This window comes from Mixophyes fleayi, chromosome 4 (genome assembly GCF_038048845.1).
Source record: "Mixophyes fleayi isolate aMixFle1 chromosome 4, aMixFle1.hap1, whole genome shotgun sequence".
NCBI classification, from domain to species: domain Eukaryota; kingdom Metazoa; phylum Chordata; class Amphibia; order Anura; family Limnodynastidae; genus Mixophyes; species Mixophyes fleayi.
Window position 1 is genome coordinate 154,965,324 of NC_134405.1, and position 19,547 is coordinate 154,984,870.

At 39.1% G+C, this 19,547-nt stretch overlaps 1 protein-coding gene across 3 annotated transcripts in view; it reads right to left on the reverse strand.

Moving 5' to 3' along the window:
- The window catches only part of BEND7 (BEN domain containing 7), a 52,089-nt gene extending 33,462 nt beyond the window's left edge, over positions 1-18,627 (reverse strand). For 2 of the 3 annotated variants that reach the window (XM_075208662.1, XM_075208663.1), the window contains exons 1-2: positions 17,929-18,627; positions 7,097-7,174 (exon numbers count right to left, since the gene is read on the reverse strand). In XM_075208662.1, coding sequence (XP_075064763.1) covers positions 7,097-7,174; positions 17,929-17,989 — 139 coding nt within the window. In that variant the 5' untranslated portion in view covers positions 17,990-18,627. The remainder of the gene's footprint in view (positions 1-7,096; positions 7,175-17,928) is intronic. The other variant, XM_075208661.1, reaches the window with a different exon arrangement.
- Between the last annotated feature and the right edge of the window lie 920 nt (positions 18,628-19,547).

The window sequence follows — 19,547 nt, forward strand, 5'->3', positions numbered from 1 at the left end:
CCCCGTATTTGCGTGGGTTTCCTCCCACACTCCAAAAATATACTAGTAGGTTAATTGGCTGCTATCAAAATTGACCCTAGTCTCTCTATCTGTGTATGTTAGGGAATTTAGACTGTAAGCTCCAATGGGGCAGGGACTGATGTGACTGAGTTCTCTGTACAGCGCTACAGAATCAGTGGCGCTATATAAATTAATGATGATGATGAAGGACCTGACCCGCCTCCAACCAAGGAAAAGGTGCATTCTGGGAGACAACTGGAGCGTCTGAGAGGCCAGCCGAAGATGGGATCCCAACTAGTTGAGCAAGAGGTCCCACTGAACTATGCGAGAATGGAACCGTACGGAAACATTTCGAAGGTGGAGACCATCTCACCTATTAGTTTCATACATAGTAGGATGTAGACCTGAGGAAAATGCACCTTGTTGATTGGGAGAAACACCCTCTACTCTGTTGGTTCTATAAATGCAAACTGGTTTATCAATTAAGCTAACCATCTTTAAATAGCGGCAGAGAACGGTGTGACCAGGAGGGCCAATCACAAGCCACAGTCTTGGTTTTCATCTGGATTTGTGAGAGAAACTGAGTAGCCCCAGGAAAAATGGCTGGATGGTATACCCTCAGGGCTCCGTCTAGGTGGAGGGGGCACATTAGTAAAAAAAATTCCTAGGTGGTAGTGCAGCTTTAATGGCAATCTATTTTTTACTTGATCACCTATGTTTCCATGAAATATAATGGACGATTGTGCTATATATGAAAATGGGGATTGCACAATTACTAAATCAGGGTGTATTCACTAGGAATTCCTAGGGCCGAAACAACTCCAAATACAGTCCTTCATGAAAATTGCCTTTAGTTGTGCTTTAAATGGGAGCTATTAGCATACGATGAATCTGCTAAAATGACAACATATCAAGTTAACCCAAGTTAGTTACTTGTGTTGGAAAGAATTTCCAAATTCAACGTACAACTCATTCCGCAAACAATTACATTTGTGTATGCCAGTCTGAATGCACAACATGGAGGAACAGTGTATTGAGATTCCCAAAAAGAAGACATTGTACTTTATATTGCAGCTTTAGGCTTGGAGGCTACAGCACTTTTGGCAATGTATAATTACCACTAATATACATTTAATTTGTTTTTGTTTTATAAAGCATTTGATTAATTATAAGTGAATAAACCAGTGAGACAGATGTAGCTGCTATAACACAAAACGGTTCATGGAGCAATTCTCAAAGGGTGGATACTGTGCAAAGCTGACTGTCACATGTTACATGGAAGGCTGTCTCTTTTGAATCATAACACTAGAGCTACATTTGGCGGTCAAACATTTTCTTTTCCATTTTACTCTGGGCATTTAATTAGCTCAGTCTCATACATCTTTAATGCCTATTATCTAATGACAATTCATTTTTAACAAGGATGACAAACATTTAATTTCAGCCAATTGAGGACAGAGCACATAATGCTACAGGTTATGAATATTAAATTAGTAAGCAAGAAAAATAGCATTTACTGTGATGTATGCTTGACATATTACTGTGCTTATTAACAGGGAATGGCCACTAAAACAAGCCAGGGTATTGGATTTCACATGTACCTTTTCCTCCAGAAGAAATGCAGCTGTGCTAAACATATTTAAATAAATGTTAGGTCAAACTAGCTGGCCTTAAAGTGGAACCTGACTTTAATAAAATTATATTGATTTAGTGAAAGAAAAAATGTTGAACTAAGCTATCTCACCTTTTGCTTAAATTTATGAATTAATCTGCAATGTATTTAAAAGTTGGCTGCCATATTTAGTGTAGTTCAAAAACCCAAATTATTGGCTTATATGCTCTGCTTATGCAACACATAGGCGTACAGCCAGGCAAATGGAATGACTCACGTCTATAAATGCATTTATGTTGGTAAACAAGGTTTTTAGTTCGAACTATGCTGTATGAAATAAAAGAAGGACTCAGTCACTGTGGAGTTCCATGGCTAGTTAAATGGTAGGAGTGTGTTCATATATGTCATAGAAATACAGGGTATCTTTAAAATAAAAATTTACAGTAGAGTGCATGATACATTTAGGGATACATTCTTCCAATTAAGACATCTTACCAATGAATTTTGAAATAATGAAATAAGTCCTCATTGTTTGTATAGATATAATACAGAAGATATATAAAGAGCTGTATAACAGCTATGAGAGATATGTTTATCTTTGTTGCTCTCTAACATCACTAGTCAAAGAGAAAAATATATTTTGCTATGATTACTATGATCATTGGTTATTTGTAAACCCTGCAGTGGCAGGCGGTCAGTATAACAGATCATAGAGAGATACCAATCTTACAAAACACAGACCAAGTACATAAGAGGCTGACAAAGGTGCGTATGTGAGACAGAGTGTAGAGAGGGCCCTGCTCATGAGATCGTACAGTCTAGAGGGAGAGGGCAATACTAAGACAAAAAGAGCTAGTGGGACTCGGAGTGGAAATTGGGACTGTACAGCCAGACAGAAAAGTATCAGGTGGAGCTAGGACAAGCTGTAGTGAAGAGCTGGGTTCTGTGAGAGTGTTTAAAGGATCAAAGGTTATGAGAGAGTCTGGTCATGCAGGGTAGGGAGTTCTTTAACTGGGGAGCAGCAAGGGAGAATTCTTGGAGGTGGGGTAGGTGATTATCAGTGTGGAGGTGAGGCATAGGTCAGAGGCAGAACTTAGAAGGTGAGAAAGGGTTTTGTTGAGAGCTTTAAAGGTGAGTGTGAGTAGCCTAAATTTGATACTGGAGTATATGGGGAGCCAATGAAGGGATTTGCAGAGTGGTACACTGGATGTGGAGCAAAGACAGAGTGAAATCAGTCTTTCAGCGACATTTAGGATAGATTGCAGTGGGAATAGACGGGTGACGGGATGGACAGACTGGAGGACTACTGCAGTAGTCAAAGTGAAAAATAATGAGCGAATGGATAAGGGTTTTGGTAACATGAGAATAGGGTGTATTTTGAAGGAGAAACTGACATGACAGCACAAAGGACTAGATGTCTGGAGTAAGGCTGAAGACAGATTCGAGGATGACATCAAGGCAGAGGTCATGGGGAACTGGGGAGAGTGTGATGTTGTCAAAGGTGAGAAAGACTAGAGGGGGAGAGTGACACTGGGAGGTGTGCAACATTTTGCTGAGCTTCAAGCATTGATGGGACATCCAAGTGGAGATGGTGAACAGTAAGTTGAACACCCAGGATAAAAGAGAAAGATCGTCACCTGAATAGTCATCAAGGTTGGTCCCAATACTACTCTGTGTGTAGTGTCTGTGTGTATTTCTGTATCATATAAGAAAAAGCAGGTAAGAGCAGTGGAGACCATGATGGGGCTGGGGATGGTGTACTTATGAGGCAAGACGTAGCAGGCTGCCAGCCTGATGTGGCAACATGATGTGGCATGGGTGTGGCTGCATAATGTGGCTAGGGCTGGAATTATGTGACTGGGGGTGGCATGATGTGGCTGAGAAGGGCATGATGTGCCTGCAGAGAGCATGATCTCACTATAGTGTGGGGTCACACGCATGCTGAATACTACTCAGATGGGGCTGGTACAGGTTGTATTTGATTATAGCTCTATGACAGCTCCCAGCATTCCATGATCCAGAAGAAACCAGAAGCAGGTTGTGAAAGCTGAAATAACAGGTGAGAGCAACACAGTTTTAAAATGTAATATGTCATGTCCAAAGAGACACAGCCACACCCCAGTGTGGAAACAGCCCTGTTGGTGGTATACAACCTCTGTCCTTATCATCCATGGAGGGGGCCATAATTACTGCACTAGGTTCCACTGTAGGATCCCAACAAACTGACACAAAAAGCCACAAATCACTCACACAGCTCAGCTCTGTAACAGGTTTCTGTTCCCTCATTAAAAAGGAAAATACATAATTGAGTGGAAACAAAGCAATTGTACCAAAACATAATTAAATTAAATGGTAATAAAAATTCTCAAATGGTTTCTTTATTTGAAAATAACTAGTATTTTATTTGCCAGTTTTATTATAATTAAATTAATACGTTTTTATATGGACACACAATTTCCAGGTGACTTCTAATATCCATATATTACCATTATCTATCTCTGTACAGCACTGCGCAATATAATTAGTTGGTCTTTCACATGAAATCAACACAGGGTTTCAAACTGACCATTTCAGAATGTAATGATATTTGGTATAATAAATGCTGCCATAGGTGTAAAGAAAACCTCTAAATCTTAGGCTGATATGTACACTGGTTTTGACGTTATATGCCTTTATAGCTGCAATTTTTAAATTAAAAATTTGCTTTTAACATTTTTTAAATTGCATTTGTAGCTTTGGTACAACTCCAAGTATAGAAGACATTCTGGAGATGGGGAAGTTATTGTGCCTCCTGACTAGTATATTCACAGGCTTCTCTATCTGGGTCCCTGGTTACCATTGTCCTGCACATCCACCTATTTATGTGTTATACTGAGCTATATTATTAAATGTTGTATATGTTTTGTTAGTTTATCCACTGACAACGGCTATAATGTCAGCCCTTCCATTAATAATTGTTTATATCCTATAGTTAAACATTTACCTAACTTGTTACCACATGTTTAACCTAGATAACTAATATGTCAATTCATTGATTAGATTAGCAAATGCTTGTTAGCCTAACATGTCAGTTTTTTTGTTTTGTTTTGGGTTTTCTTGTTTGCTTTAATTTTTGTTTGTGTTATAAAAACCTTCCAATACACATGGTTAAAAAAATAATAATATTTCAGTATTAACATACTGTGTTATTGCACATAATATACATCCAAGGGATTGTTTAAAGAGATAAATTAAAAGTAATAAACAGGCCTAGATAGTTCTCATTTTCATTATTTTAACAAACAGTCCAAAATGAAAGCTCTTATAGCAGATTATCCCATCATGATCCCAAAATAAAACTTTAGGAATTTATTAAAACCAGTATGAACAATTCTTTAGTTGTTTTTCAAAAATAAAAAAAATATGGCTTTTTGAGAAAATAAAAATTTAAATTTGAAAATTTTACAATTTTTATTTTTATTGAAACATACTGCTGTGTTATATATCATATGAAAGTCCTTAAAAAGAGGTTGAAAATGAGACCTTGTCCAACTCTCAAGCTCAATCAGGTGAGCTACAAATGCAATTTAAAAAAACGTTATTTTTCGTTAAAAAATTGCAGCTTTAAAGGCTTTAATAACTTCAAAACCAGTGCACATATCAGCCTAAGATTTGGGGGTTTTCTTTATACCCATGCCAGCATTTATTAAACCAAATTTAATTTAAATTAGAGAATGTAAGGTAGAATTTTTTCAAAAATTGTGTTGATTTGATGTGGAATGACCCTAGTGCTACATAAATAAACAATAATAAATAAATAAATAAATCTTATTTAATAAGCTCGTGCAGATATATTCATCTTTGCTGTTAGCAGTTAACCTATTTTAAATTATGTTCACACTTTTAGTGCCTATTTTTGAATTACCCACATTTGATTAGTTTATGAATTTTCAACAGCATTTAATTAATTTGCAATTAACCACGAAAGAAAACAAGACACCTAGCACAATAATTGCTCTTTTCACAGAATATATATACATTCACACACACACACACACACACACACACACACGTGTATATAGATATAGATACAGATATATATATATATATATATATATATATACACGGGTTAATGAATAAAAGTGAACTTGTTACAATATATAAGTATGTTAGGCAGCAAGTGAACAGTCTGTTTTTGAAGTCCATGTGTTGAAAGCAGGAAAGATAGGCAAGTGTAAGGATCTGAGCGGCTTTGACAAGGGCCAATTTGTGATGGCTAGGCGACTGGATTAGAACACCGCCAAAATGCCAGGTCTTGTTCCTGGTATGCAGTGGTTTATTGCATGCAATGTTTATTTATTGCCTGCTGATTGTTTTTGATCAGCAGGCATTAAATATGTGATGGGCCCAAAAATGCTCAGCACAGGGGTGAAAAAAGCCTCTGCGGCAATAGGGTTATAAAAAGTAATTTGTCACGTGTGTTTTAATGATATTATCACAAACATCTTAGGATAGGGCTAGTTAAGGTTGTGTACAATTCCCTGTGTCTCCTGTGCTTGGCATGCTGGGGGGAAATCCTGGGGATCTACCATAGCTAAATTTTATGTAGTGCAGCTCTGTCACTGCTAGGGGTGATTCAACTTAATAGCAACCAGGGGGACACTGACTTCTGCATCATCAAAAGTTCAGAAGAGCCTTATGTAATATTAAATAGAATGCTGCACACATCTAACAGAAGCAGACTTCCTCATGTCCATCTACATTACATTAGTAAATGATTTAGTCAAGTAATCTCCAGTTGCTAGAAAGTGACCATGTTTAAAAGATAGACTAAAATTCCTAAAATATGTTGTTTATTTAATGACATTGAAGTGGGTGGAATAGGCCATCTTCCCGGACCCCGCTTCACTTTCTTCTGAAGTAGGCAGGACAGGTCTTGTGGAAGCGCTTTACTGCGAAACACGCCATCATGAATCCAAAGCTGACTGTGACACAACTTGCGTTGTCATGCCCCCCGCACTTGTTCTTCAGACCTCCCCTCAGAAATCATATGATTGTTCCACATCAGAACGCTTACATCACCACTCTGCTGTTGGAGGACCCTGCTCCTTCCACTATTTCATTCAGCCAGTGGCTTCCAACTTGCCTCCATTACTCTCATCACATCACAACACTGCTCCTCTCACATGCACTCAAATAATGCTAATAATGAGTGAGCTGAACTTATGAAAAGCCGTGACCTGTACACACGAATTGACAGGTCAATAATTCTTATAAGATCAGCTCACCCATCTCCTGGCGCTGTGAACATTCGGATAATCTGATTGGCTACAGGAGTTGTCCTATTCAAAATGGAAGACACCCAGGATGAGCAAGAGATGAAAGTTGAATACAATAAGGTGCACAGACCCTAGAAATACCCACCTTAAAAATAAACAAATACTACCATTTTAAAACACTGTGTTTTAGTGCAAAATAAAGTAAATAGAGTATTAAAGAGTTTACCAGAAAAATGCTGTGAGTCCATGGATTCTCCATTGATTTCATTATATTCTGGGGCCTTAAAGATATCGGGGTGGTAATCTGTAAAACAGGATCACATTTAAGAGAAAATTGGAAGGTTATGATTTTATTTTTTTACTAAGGTAACTTGTTTTAGTTTTGCTATCAGTAACACTATTATAAACCTAAATATTAAAGATATAAGGGAAAGTTAAATACCACTTAACCACGTTACCATTCTCGGTTTTACTTAAATTATTATTTTTTAATTTGTGGATTCTTATTCTGACTACTTTGTTAAAGTCACTGCTACACACAACAATAAATAACTTTAAATAAACATGTTTAAAGCAAATATGGTCTGTAAAATTGTATTAAAGAAACAAATTAACATTATTATTTACTCTGCGCCTTCGTGCACTAAAATGCTGTACTTCAGCTACGTCATAATAATAAATATAAACAAAAAACACACAAAACATTTCACATTTTATGTATTGAATACATTGATTCAACATTTACAGTCTTTTTAAAAAAAAATATATATCAATCTCTAAAATAATACTTTCCAGAATATTTGAAGCATTGCAGGCTGGGGGAGAGTCAGGTGAGGCAAGGTAAAGAGTTTTAATGGTGAGCACAGTAGGACTTCTGGAGGCGGGAGTGGGAGGAAGTAATGAGAGGTAAAGAGAGGTGAGGGTCAGAGGTAGAGCGGAGTAGCTGGGTTGTGGTATATCTCAAGACGAGGTCAGAGATGTATGGGGAAAATGTCTTGGTGAGGGCTTTGAAAGTGAGGGTGAGGAACTTGAACTGAAATGGAAAAAGAGAAAGATGATGAATTTGAATTTTTCTTAAGTTAATTTTGAGTAAGCATTGAGACATACAGGTAGTGACAGTAGAGAGGCAGGTAGATACATGGGACAAGAAGGAGGGATAGAGGTCATCAGAGGAAAGATAGATTTGTGTGTCTTCGGTGTAGTGGAGGCCAAAGGATTGAAAAAATTTGCAGAGAGAGGTGGTGCAGCGAGAGAAGAGCAGGGGGCCAAGAACAGACCAATGAGGGACTCCGATAAAGAGAAGAAGAGGGGCAAAGGAATAGTCAGAAGCAGAGACACTAAATGAGCAGCCAGAGAAGTAGGATGTGAACCAGAAAAGGGCCGTTTCATGAAGACCTATGGAGTGAAGGGTGTTAAGGCAAGAGAGTGGTTGACGGTTTCTAATAATATCACTTCAACATTATAAGAACCAGGTCGGAGAGATTTCTGTGTCTTTCCTCCAATCAGTCTGTAAATAAGAGGCATAACCTGCCAACACTACAATCGGTACAATTTAGGCCATGTCTCATTCCATCCAAGCTATGAGAATTCCGGATGCTATCATTAGCAACTTGTAGCTAGCATCCGACACTCTTCTAATTTGTTAGTAGTGATGTGTGGACTCTTTTTAAAGTAGCCTTTGTTTGACGAACGTAACTTTTCATCTTTTTTATCTACATGAATATTAATGTGTCCATTCAGCTCTTTGTGACCTCCCCCATTTATTTTACACTTTAAGCTTTCCACATTCAGTTTCAAGCCCTATCACTCTCAGGAGTCATATGAAACTAATCTCTCCAAATTGGACAGATCTGACCATTTGGTTTTGAGACTGAACAACCAGGTCACATGGGGTCCGTTAGTATGGTCCCTAACTGCACATACAGACAGCAAAGGGTCACCCGCCAACCAGATTTAAGGGTATGTCTGAAAACTATCAGTTTCATTTCATATAAGTTTTCCTTGGACACGTCTAACATTTTGGAGACACACAGTAGGAAATATTATACCGCTGTCTAGCCAGTAGCCTGGGTATGTCTATCTTATCAACACAAATAAAAGTCACCCAAATTTAAAGAACGTCTCACTAAGAGGCCTATCTGACATTTAGAGTACCAGGTCTTTTATATCAGAATTTCTTTTTACTTAAAGAGCACATGTCAAGCTGTTTTGAAAAAGCTACCATAACAATAGAAGCCTGAATAAAAGCTTAATTGTAGTGGTCAGTTATAGACATATAGCAGTATAAAGAATTGTGTCCTTCCCTCTCCAGTATTTGCTGCTAAAATCAGAGGCAGCACTACTCACAGAGGGTAGAGGGGTCCTCTAATAACAATTTCACACACCACCAGGATCCGTGGTCCCCACCCCGTTTAAGTGTAAGTGACTTTCCTGTCATGGAAATAGTCTTCTGCACTTCTTCCAAAACCGCTAATTAAATGAGGTTCTAGGTAGAAAGTCCAAGAGTGCTTCTCTGCTTTGTACTTAATATATATAGAATCTCCTACATGGCGGATACATCAGTCTGAAGTCTTGGTGAAGCAGCATTGCTGGCCAACCTTCTAATGCTGCCTCTTCAGAGTACATACGTGCAGTTGGCTTGGAGGGGGATTTTGGGCAAAGTGAATAAAAGTGAAAGTCTAACAAAAGATGCTGCAATATGTGCAAGGGTGCAGGGCCGGATTAACCCTAGGGCTAACTGGGCTATAGCCCAGGGGCCTCGGGCATCCAGGGGGCCCTTCAAAGTCCTCAGCAGCATTATTGATCGGTCTGGGGGCGGGGGCGCCCCCATCCCGATCAATGCTGCTGAGCACTGTCAGTGCAGTCCTCCGTCCCCGGCGCGCTATAAGCTCCTTACTGAGGAGATCTCGCGAGAGTTCACAAACTCTCACGAGATCTCCTCAGTAAGGAGCTTACAGCGCGCCGTGGAAGGAGGACTGCACTGACAGGTAAGTGCTTGGGGGGGGCCTCACGGGGGGCAGCGGGCGGCTCACATTGGGGGCCTCACTGGGGAATGGAGGCCCCCTTAGCCCAGGGGCCTCCATTCCCTTAATCCGGCCCTGAGAAGGTGTGGCATCTTTCGTACGTGGATGGCATTTGAGGTCTCTGAAAAGAAACAGATATTTATAGGATGTACCATGGGATCTGTGCAATGTGGGTCTCTACTGAGTAACAGCAGTGACACAGTGCCGTCACAATATTTATGGGAAATTTAAGCCCCATTGGGTCTTTGCTGGTTTTCAGCTACTAGTAATCACTGACTAATCCTACTGCCACAGCTTGGCCAAGCCAGACACTCATCTACTGTGAGTTTCAACTGCACACCAATGTGGCACACCCAGTTGTGGGATGTTATCTGCTTCCGCCACCAGGCTCCTACATCGGCACCTGGAACTACTCTCACATCTTGGGTAGTATGTAGTTGCTCAGCTGGCTGCTTTGGCTGAATCCTTCCTCACTGCTCACTGTGGATCAGCGCAGCTGGATAACTGTCAGAACACTGATTTAGGAATGCTGGGCTACACAGAACATCTAAGGGGTGGATTAAAGTGTGAGCTTTCATCTCTTTGGTAGCGGGAACACAATAGTGCAAGGGTAGGCATTGTCACAGGAACAAGCAGATTTCTTATTACAATTGCAATTATTAGTTAAATTAGCTTGTATAAGAGCTAGTTAAAGTGCTACTAACGACATTTTTGTATTATTTGTGGCACCAATCTGAGGTGGGTAGACCAACCTACAAAACCCTTAACTGATCCAGGCTGACACGCTAATATGTCTCCAAGGATCAGCCTAGAATTATTACATTACTTATAGTGGCAGGGAGGTGTACCACATGCAGCCAGAAGCCGGAGCTCAGCACTGGCACCACTTAGTTTGGCCTGGGAGATCTCACTTTAAATTTGGTATGGACAATCTTAAAACATCAAGGAATAAACAATTTCTGAAAATTTTAAGGCATATTTATTGGGGGAAATCGGTTTTCACATATTTGAATCCTTGGCCTTGAAATGTTAAATTGCTAAAACCTAGTCATGTGGTATATCAAATATATCATAAATAGATGGATAATATATTTTTGACATTTTCAAACCCTTCTTAATCAAAAACTACATGCGATAAAAAATTTAATTCAAAATCTGTAATCAGCTTTGATGACCTATTAGGTATACTGAGTGAAATCAGAATTTGGAAACCTATGGATAAAAATGTAATTGAAAATTGGATCAGTTGATGTGGAATGACCCGACATATGTTAAACATACGGCATATGAAATAAACTAAAACTCCTAGCGCACAGTAAGCTCGTGATTACCTTTAATTAATATTCTACAAGTTAGACTGATAATAGCAAATGTCTTTTACATATTCCACTTTCACTTGTATAGCACTTCATAGAGCAAGTAAAGCAAGTAATTAACATTAATATATAAAATACTATTTTACTGGGTTGAATAATATGCATTAACTAAGTGAAGAGATTATGCTTAAACAAAATATACTGACCATGCTGTTTCACCTCTCTGCGGCACACCTGCCCACTCTCCCGAACTGCTGGGAGAGCAGACCACCCTCCCACATCCTGGCCGCTTCCTAGTGAAGATGGCGGCACGGGGGCCTTGATGCAATATATCATGAATTGTATACCCTCCACTAACTGACAGTATGCCTCTATCTGGTGCACTGTAAATTTCACATGAAAGTCTAAACTCTAACTCCTTTCAATTAAATAAAAGATCACCTTTTTTTGTCCTAAATAGCTGCTTGGTATACCCTTATTTATGGCCTACATAATTCACGGTAGTGAGTGTACATGGGACTGTTTTTAATTACATGTGTAACTTTACTGTGTGTGAAGCTTCTAATAACATAGCTTGGCGTATACCAAGATATTTACATTTTTCCGCAAGTGGCTTATACTTTTAATGGGACCCATTCGGCGTACATTCACCAACTATAATATAAGAGGGCCTAACATCTAATATCCCTGTATATATATAGAAAATAAAAAAAAGCATAGGCAGTTTGCCCTCCCCAAATCCTCAGCTCTCTAGCACATGCTGCCTGTTTTTAATGCATTATGTATTTTTAGTCACACAGGGCCTGATTCATAAAGGCACACATGCTGAGCGCAATGTACGTTTGCTTTAACATGCACGGAATTCAGGCACTCGCACGCTTGCATTCAACAAGGAGTAGATTTAAAGATATGTGTGCTGATGAATTCGAGTGTTGGCCTGCTATACTCTACTACACTACACAAGACACTGCGGGATACATCCAATACCTATGTGAAATATAAATTCACAGAAAAATGCACAGAAAAAAATAATAATCTTCAATTAATGTCACCTGTTGATAATAAAGGCAAAAATGATAAGTTTAAAAAAGTGTGTTTTTTTTTTATATCTTTATCCACTGGAAATACATTTATTAGGATGTTCTTAATGTCTACAGAACAAAAAATTAATTTTTACAGTTGCTCCTGATTGTAAACACATGTTATATCATACGAGACTGTCGTCACTAGTAATCAGGACTTAGACTAGCCCTGTAGCTGGAGCAAGAGAAACGGCAGAAAAACTAGTAACTTTGAGATACCTAAAACTTGAATCGGACGTGGCTGCGTGCGTTTGAGTTTGGCACATCCTTGCTGTACATTGACGTAACACACCTTAGTTTTGCACTGCATACATAAAGGTGTCTACTTCCTGCTCTCGCAAAATACTTTTGCAAACTAGAAGTGCTATCTAGTAATTAGGGAGCGCAAATGTCTCTGTGAACTAGTACAGAAAATACGTACAAAAAACAAAAACAAGAACAAAAACAACCCAAACAAAAAACAAAAACAAGAATAAAATAAATAAATAAATAGTGGCAACTAAAAAGTGGAGACATTTTTTTAAAAAAAGAAATAAAAAAATATTAAAATATAAAGATAAGAAAGATTAACCCTTACGCGAATGCACGGGATAATAAATGTATGCCACTGTTTACAAATGATTTGTTCCGACTACTCAGTGTTACTGTTAAATTGTGTGATAAAGGAAATATCTGGTATCTTTTGAGTCCTTTTATTCTTATAGTTGAGGAGTGTCTTTCTATCCAATTTCTTGACTTCCTCTAGTGTCATGTTTACTCTCTTTTCATGGTAAATTCTTTCAATAAGTATCTTATTTAAGTGTATTGTGTATTTCTTGTGTTTCAAACATTTCATAACTCTTACATTCCTCTTCATTCTTAAAAACTGGCCACCAGGTACATTGTTTATCCATTTTTTGTAGTTATTGCTACAAGCTAGCAAAAACTGCTGCAATCTACCTCTTTTGTGTATGTTAGATCCAGGAAAGGTACTTGTGTATGGCTGGTTTTGGTAAAATCAATGTTTAGTTGGTTCTGATTGATGTGCCCTAGAATTTGATAAAGACTACCATCCCATATGAAGAATACATCTTCAATTTATATTTTTCAGCATATGATATATGGGTAGATATCAATTATTTAATCAAATGTGGTCATCTTCCCATTTTGCGACAAAGAGGTTTGCGTAACTCGGTGCAAAACGTATTCCCATTGCATTCCCAGCGCTGTGATTTTAAAATTCTCCTTTGTGCCAGAAATAATTATATGGTAGGATGTATTCAATTCCACTCATGATAAAATTGATCTATGTATTTTCCAGACTGGTACTGTTGCATAGATAGTGATAAGCGTGAGCACCGCCTCCTGTATGCTGAATACATGCATATAATTACCTAACATTGCAAAAATTAAGGTGTCTGGAGGGTTCTGAGCGTTTTATGTAGTTTCGGTAGGTGAACGATGTTATGGCTCATGGTTACCAGGATAAACTTTTAGAACTGACTTTTAGCAGTCGCCTTTTCCATAGAGCTTTATTTGCTCACAGGTACTTAGATGGCCCCAGGTCTTATGCTTAGCTTAGTAAAAGTTTATCCTTGGCGGCAGCAGCGCAGTTGGAAGTAGGAGGCAGTAGACAAGATGATAGCAGGTAGTCAGAAGTAGCCATGGTCAGGGGTCCGTATCAGGGAGTGTGGTCAGAAACAGGCAAGGGTCAGGGCTGGCAGCGAACAAGAGTATCCGAGAAACAAGTCAAAGATCAGGGCAACAAGCAAATAATCAGGATCCAGGAAAGCCAAGGGTCAGTAACAGAGAAACAATCCAAAGTCAGGGCACACTAAGAAAGCAGATCAGCAACACAAACTAAGAGCTATAACCGGAGGCTTAGTCTGCCTGCGTTATATACATAGGGGAGACAACAATAATGCAGGGAGCATAGCATATATCAATCAGCTTCCAAGGCTGTTTAGTTAATTAAAGACAGTTGCACACGCGCCCGGCTGCCTGTCATGCCCGGAAGCAGCATTTCAGGCCCAGAGTGTCCTGACCGTTGTCGTCCCAGCCATCATGACGTTGTCATGATATCCATGGATATGACATTTCTCATGACTATTGTCGATACAGACTACCAGTGTAACTAGTATAAAATAACACATTTATGTCAAGGAATGCTAGTTTACAAATGCTGGATGTACTGATTACTATTATCTGGATAAAGTAAGAGTTTGTTTTTTTTAAATTTATGTTAAAGAAGACTCCTATACGAAAGCAATGGTATCTTTACTAGAATGAGAAAACGTAACATTACATGGTTGCCATAGTTCTGTGCTTACAATATATTGAAGTCCTGCACGTGTCATTCAGCTGACGTCACATAATTCACAGTCCCAGCACAGCATATTAGCGCTGAGAGTCAAATTTGATAACGCAAACAAAATGATATATGCTGTATGCACGGTCTATGTGCAGAAGGTTTTCACTAGGAACCAGTGGGGAATACAGTTTAGAGATTGCGACATTATAGCTACTGAAGGATAATTGCAACATAAAAAATAAAGCATGCAGGTAGGAACTTGCATTAGAAAAAAATGTTATATCATAACAAGCATATGTCCATATATTGGAACTTTATAAATAAGGATGATAGAAAAAAGGTTTGCTATAATAGTTTAGCTGCACTACAACATTTTATTATACAAAATGAGTCCCCCATTGATTATGTGAACATTATAACTCAGTTTTAGATATGAAAATAAAGTAAAGTAAATTTCACAATATTATCATCTAAGATTTTTTTCTCAATTAAAGCCGCAATTCCAATGGTGTAATTCTAATCCTGTTATAATTGCTAACAAAGTAAGAGTTTAAAATCAATTATTTCCAGCAATTGTTTACCAAGCCTTTTACTGCCATAGGGACATTGCGTTAATAATTTACTGGTGTTACTAATTAATATTCTATTTATTCTCACTTGCACTAAAAGAGGGTACTACTTTTATGGACTGATCTACCATGGGTATCTGTCACAATGACAAAACACTATACTGGAAATAAGTCTCTAGGGCAGTGGTTCCCAAACGATGTGCCGTGGCTCCCTGGGGTGCCACGGCGATCTCACAGGGGTGCCAAGGCCAGGGCCGTTTGTAAGCAAGGCAGGAGACTACTTTGTAAATGTTTTGGCTTAGGGGGGCCTTGAAAAAATTATGGAGACCCTAAGGATGCCTCGAACTGAGAAAGTTTGGAATCCACTGCTCTAGGGTCTTATTCCAGGCAATTTAAAATATAGCTTTTAACAACACTATGGGCAAGAGTAAATCCCGCAAGAAGTTGTAATTTTGCATCCTGGCAAAATCATGTTACACAGCAAGGGGTGGGGCAAATGTAAAATGTGCAGACAGATTTAGAGTTGGGGGGGCGAGTTCTATGTCAACCCTCAATTGCAGTATTGCTCGGTATTTGTGTGCTACAAGCAGGCACTATCATCCCTCATACTTGTCCACTCTCCTGGAATTCCTGGGAAGGTATCCCGGACTTCCGGGAGAGCAGGCCGTTCTCCTGCATCCTGCCCATTTCCTAGTGAAGTGGGCGAAATGGGGGCCTTCATGACGCGATTCGCAATGCCCCCCGCGTCAAAATGACTCGGCTGTGACGTGGGGCCTAATTTATGCCATTCGCTCCCTCTATACTTGTACTTAAGTTTCCAACTGCGTTATCCCTGCATGTAAAAAAAAATATTAATTTACACCTCTAGCATCACAACATGGTTTGCCCATTTGGAAATTTGCATCAACTCTAAAAGAAGCCCCAACTGTCTGAACACAACCACAGGTCACATCTTGACCTTTGTGAAAGACATACAAACAGGACAACTATGATATATACTACTAGCTTTCACTTATGCTCTCTCTCCTAGATTTTAAATTCATGAAGAGCGAGGATTCCATCACATTTCTTTTAGGCCTCTATGAATTTTACTGGTTTGTGCCAAGCTGTGAAATATGTTACTGCTACATTAACAAAGGTATAATTCCAAATTATCTGTGGCTTTGGAAATTACAAGTGAAAATAAGTGCAAGACGGAAATTCAGGTCAGCGATCCCGTACACAAAATGCAAATGAATTATTGTTATCACAGGTGAGGTACACCTCTTCCACTCTGACTTGCAGTTTAATATTCCACACAAATCTGAGACCAAAATGTTGGTTATTCATATGTGTGCCTTATCCCTGACCCTGCCAACCTGACTCACTTTTTATATAATAGTTGTCTTCTGATTTTCACACTTATTTTCCAATTACAATAACAGGGTTAAATTTGTTATTTAAGGACAAGAGTCTTTTACTTAATTAAGTAATCACCCTACTTACAGCAGGTGGAAAATAAGTGGGGGAAACTAGAATCAGATAATTATAACCCTGAAAAGAGGTCAGAGTGGCAGGTATGCAGCAATCCATATAGACATATCTGATATTAGTTTATATTAATAGAGTTTATATCAGACCTATCAAAGATAGCATAGCTGCTAATATGTGTAAATCTGCAGTGACGCATAGGAACCAGTTCTAGCAGACTGTATATTAATTATTAGCAATTTCCTATAATTTTCTTTACAATTTTCTGCTTATTAAATCACAAGTTCCTTTGATGTCTTTTTTATAGATAAATGGTTGCAAAGAAAATAGTATCCAACTTGAATGGCCTAATATGCAGTCTAGTTATATATTACTTATACGAATATATATTGCACACACAACTTATAATACATAGAGAACATTGCAATGTGTAGCTAAGGGCTTGTGAGACACACTGTCACCTGCTTTGAACTCTGACAACAGACCACCCTCTTTCCACTTTATTTAGTCTCAGGAGCAGTCAAAAGAAGACATAAGGTATATACATCATGCTTTACTTCCATGTTCATGGCCTTTCCTAACTACACATCACCACCTCCAAAATATAAGCACACCATTAATATCATCTTCTCTTTATTTCAGCATTGGAGTTTTAAAAACTATGACATATGCCACAGAAGACCATTCTTAGACTATAATACTGGTTTATGTAAAGCTCCATGTTACAGATAAGTGAGCACACATTTTCTGTAAGCCTAGAGGAAAAAAACAATATAACCTAATATATAAATGTAAGAGCCGAATTCTATATGCAATCTCTTATTTATGCCATCCTCTCATATCCTAGCATGCAGTCTGCATTTAGCTCTCAGTGGGGTCCATCCAGCTTTTGTCCTCTGCAGACCTATTAATTCATCAGCTTGTCTGTCATTATGTCTCCCTGCGGACACCAAAACAAACTGTCACCGGGGGCTTATCAACTGGAGGCCCAAATTGCAGGCCACCAGCAGACCCCACTGTATCCACACACCGGGTTATATAGCCCACGGTGGCTAGACGACTTGTGGATGACAGGCACTGCAGCTGCTGCAGAAACTCTAGACTTGAGCGGAACTAATCATTACCAGTCTGAGCCCTGACATCCTTATCTTGTATTGCTACAGCGGATCGTTGCAAATACAACAACATGCCTTCTGTCACCCAACCCAATTCTGTCACTTCCTGACAGGTGTCACTGTCGCCCATACCGTGCCCACTCCACGCACAGCCAAGAAACAATTCCTACAGACCCTCCTGGCTGATGCTTACCTTGATTCACCAGTTTGTAGCTCTGGGATTTCCTGCTCCTTTTCCTTTCTGAGAACTCCATTCTTTTACAGTCAGTGTAATGGTAATGGTTATTGTACACAATGATAATGACGATAAGAATGAAGAGCAGAGGGAAACAAGATCAGAGATTAATAAGACAGCAAAAAGGAAGGGGAGGGAGGGGAATAAATGAAAATAAGGAAATAAAGCACAAAAGATTAACACAAAAAAAGGACTAAGGTCCGCCAGGAGATAAACTGGTAGAGGGATCTTTCAGTTCCAACTGGTGGCATATAGTAAAGTTTTTTCTAGCTTCCAATGGAGATGTGTAAGAGAACAATGTAGATAAATCAGATCATAATCCCTGGGAGTTCCAAGCAGGCTCTGATCATTTTCCCACAGTGTCCTGATGTCCCGATAGTAATACATACGAGGTACCCCAGAGGATTGAGAGCCGCAGACAGGGCCCTCTCTCTCTCACTCTCTCTGTTTTGCTTTCTCCTTCTCCTTTTTTCTTTTAGGGTCAATGATAAACAGGAGAGAGAATGACTTAGTGACGGAGGAGAGAACCTGCCACCTGCTGGTGAGGTTTGGTGTTGCGGCGAGGTGGAAGCGAGTGATGTATGGGGTGACGTCATTAGCTCTAGGTAGAAGGAGGCTGAAGCGACACCTCAGCCTAGAGGCGGTGTGAAAGACCAGGCAGCTAAGTAGTAATCGGCTCATGCGCAGTCAATGGTCACTCTGTTGCGCGTGTCACCATGCTGTACAAAAGTTACAACAGCCCCAAAAGCTGTAGCGTTCTAGATGTCAAAGAAAGGCATGTCTGTGCATACAAATGTTAATAACATAATGCCATAAACACTGTACCAGAGGTCCGCTTATTTAAAGCAGTCCAAAGTAGTAATAAAAACAGAATTTAACAAACAGTTATAATCCCAACTCAAACTCTTTAAAAGGAAAGGTCTTCCTGTTGTATGCTTAACTGTATTTAAATTAACATGAAAATGTTGCACAATACTTTAGCTCTTTCTTATTCTCTAAATCAGCTCCAAAGACAGCAGTGACCAACTATCAATAATAACAAACAGCCAATATTGAAGATCATACATAATATAATATGGCCTGCCTATTATAGAGCCCCGAAAATGCTGTGATCTGGTAACGCCACACAACTGCCCTATGACTAGATATGCTTTCAATAATAGGCCAACGAGCGATATACAAGAATCACTCTGAGACAAGTATTTAGCATATTTTGGTCACTGCTTATTAAACACTTTAAAACTCATACTTGGCAGACAAATTGCGTGCAAAACTATTATAAAATGTACCAAATGTTTTCAAGATTATCTTAAAACTAGGGTGCGTTCTGCCTACTATGTAGGCACTGCCACAATATCCTCTGGAAACCAGCCTCACTGCGTAAATCACCCTATAATAGCAGAACCTGGCACGCCGCCCGTATTGGCCCAAACATTGAAGTTGGAGCCAGACGTGAGGCTGTTTACCCTGGGTGATACTGCATGCCCATGCTTGCTACCCTTTTTCTATGTCTTACTTGCAGCTTTCTTGCAGGGTTCCAACTGTGACAAAGCAACTTGAACAATAAATTATATTTC